Source organism: Megalobrama amblycephala, linkage group LG14 (genome assembly GCF_018812025.1).
Source record: "Megalobrama amblycephala isolate DHTTF-2021 linkage group LG14, ASM1881202v1, whole genome shotgun sequence".
In the NCBI taxonomy this organism is placed as follows: domain Eukaryota; kingdom Metazoa; phylum Chordata; class Actinopteri; order Cypriniformes; family Xenocyprididae; genus Megalobrama; species Megalobrama amblycephala.
This window is the reverse complement of record NC_063057.1, coordinates 24,508,868-24,511,486: the sequence shown is the minus strand read 5'-3', so window position 1 is coordinate 24,511,486 and position 2,619 is coordinate 24,508,868. Positions and strand designations below refer to the sequence as shown.

Genomic DNA, 2,619 nt, shown 5'->3' with positions numbered 1-2,619 from the left:
TAATTTATGATTCTCACAGTGTTGTTCTTTATGAAATAAATATTATGTTATCACAAGTTGTTAAATATATTACCTTTTGTTAAAGAAATGCTTTGAAATGGGAAGTTTTAAACGTCATTGCGGGCGATGAAGGCTTGGCGCCACTCTTAGCCTGAGACTGGCACACACACGCACATCCTGATCATTTATGTTTGGAAGTTTTCACATTGGCTAATTTTTAAACCAGTGCAAATTGTTTGTTCTTCTTTGTCTTTAGAAAGATATGGTAACGTTATTCACTAACGTTTCACATGGATCGTGCTTAACTCAAATGCCATAATTAATACAAGACACCATCATGCCAAACTTGCATTATTAAAGCAGCAATAAACTTATTCAACCAAATAAAAAGATGTCCGAATCGCACCACAAAAACTAAACTGAGCGACGCTCAACGGCGACCCAACTTTGGCCGAGCGTCTCCTTGGTGTGTCAGGGCCCTTAAACTAAGCTGAAGGACCCTGACTCTCTGCTCTTTCCTCACTCCGGCTGACATGGAGAATCTGCTGAATGGATAAATGTGAGGAAAAGTTGAAACACATGACATCACTGCTTGGACAATTTCTGTCATCATCTGCCTTACCTCTGATGTCATACTACCTGACTCCTAAATGGCTCCGGACATTCGTTCCTGCCGAAACCATTCGTGCTGCAGGATGTCCTCCATGGTCGCTCTCTCAGATGGATTAAGAGCCAGGCACCATGTGATCAACTCCTGAAATTCTGTAAGGTGTCACAAGAGTGACGGTTAGTCAGGTATGTTCTGTACGTCCACAAACTAACGCTGATACTCAATACTAATACTCAATGTTATTGGTAGTTAACTGTTCTCTGACCTGCGGAGACTCTGGAGTCAAAACTCAGGCGGCCATCTTCCTTTCTCAGGGGGTTACAGCTGCACACCGTTCTGTGCATCATAATCCCCAGAGACCAGACGGTGGTTGGCTCGGCCTCATATTCAAAATCCGCAAAATATTCAGGAGGGCAGGCGAATCCTGTTCATTAAAAAGAAAGAGATGTTCAGTACAAATCTCCATTTTCACAAATCTATTCTTAGCTAGTATTGGAGCTAATCACAATAGTAACACAAAAAACCGACTCACCAATGAATTGCCCCTTAATGCCACTTTCGGCGACTTCACCGCAGCCAAAGTCTATCAGTTGGACCCGGTTCGTCGCCGTGTTGATCACGTAGTTGTCTAGCTTGATGTCACGGTGGAAGACGCCTCCGTCAAGACAGTGCTTGGCTGCGAGCACCGCTTGGTACATCAAGCTACGTGCCTGTGATTCACTCAGCTTTTCCTGGAGGATGAATCCGTACAGGTCTCGGCAGGACTCAGAATATTCCAGGATGAGGATGAGGATGTACTGATCTTCCTCCTCGAACCATTCCAGCATGTGCACAATAAAGGGGCTCAACGGAGGCCGATTCAACAGACGGTTTAGAGGTTTAGGTTTAGAGCCACTGCAAACCGGCCTGTTGTAAGCTTCTTGATGAATTTGACAAAGATGAAGAAGTTATTTTTGAAGTGCACTAGATGAAGGCACTGATCTATATGGTACAGTTGGTGAACATAAGAGTGATTTACCTGCTGGCCATCGGATCTCCGGATCCCTTTGCGCACAGTGCCGAAGTATCCTCGTCCAATATCCTCTTCCACGTCATAAAGTTCAGACAGTGGAACTGTGAAAATGTCCCAAAAAACATGTTAATATATGAGATTCATCGTCTTACATGACCTGGAGTCTCTTTATAATCATACTTTAAACAGGGAATCAGGAAAATAATCCTAAATGGATCAAAAGTACTACATTCATCATCACGTTACTTTGGGAATGGCAGATGAAGGATCAGACATACTGCGTGTGTTTAAATACACAGACTTACTAGACAAACTAGACTCTGGTGTGAAACACTCAGTGGAAGAGCAAGAAAAGGTCAAATACTCACGGGGAGATGGTCCCGGGCAAGAGACGGCTCTTAACCAGGATGGATCTTCTCTTTCCTTTGAAGCAGCACCTGGAGATTCTGGAAATGACGGAAGAAGATCAGTCAGATCCAGAAAATCCATTGGATCATTAAGAGATGGACCCGGCTGTGGATCCGCTGAATCTGTGTCCAACGGAGGCTGTAGATCGGCTTCTTTATTGCCTCGACGTTTCACATCCAGAGCGTTTCTGAAGAATGAAAAGAAGCGACTCTTCATGCTTTTGGGCTGTTTTTCTGAAGAAAAAGATTTCTAGTTACGTTTGGAAAACTTGTTCACCTGTCGAGCTGTTCTCATCGCTGCTACAGTACGAGAGAGTTCGCTAGTTCTCGCCATGAAGCTCAATAAAGACTCACAGTGTTTCCTCAGGAGAAAGTCTCTGCATTGATGGGATTCTCACTGAACTGATGGACGATAAACACACGAGCTCGACTGACTGTACTGCGGCCACAGGTGCGGAGCTCCAAATATCCTCCTGACTCCCAGCTATGGAGTTTTGTCCTCTGTAGAGGACATTATATTTTAGTCAGTTTCTCTGAGACCGTACAGAACTACTTATACATCTAGAGCAAAAAGAAAAAAATAACATTTC

At 43.8% G+C, this 2,619-nt stretch overlaps 1 protein-coding gene across 1 annotated transcript; it reads right to left on the bottom strand.

The window, feature by feature from the left end:
- Nucleotides 1-426: 426 nt before the first annotated feature.
- LOC125244373 (serine/threonine-protein kinase pim-1-like) lies at nt 427-2,246 on the bottom strand. Its single transcript, XM_048154465.1, has 4 exons — nt 1,991-2,246; nt 1,143-1,529; nt 876-1,034; nt 427-762 (listed from the first exon to the last, which is right to left on the bottom strand). The coding sequence occupies exons 1-4, from the start codon at nt 2,244-2,246 to the stop codon at nt 647-649; spliced, it is 918 nt and encodes a 305-aa protein (XP_048010422.1). The 3' UTR covers nt 427-646.
- Between the last annotated feature and the right edge of the window lie 373 nt (nt 2,247-2,619).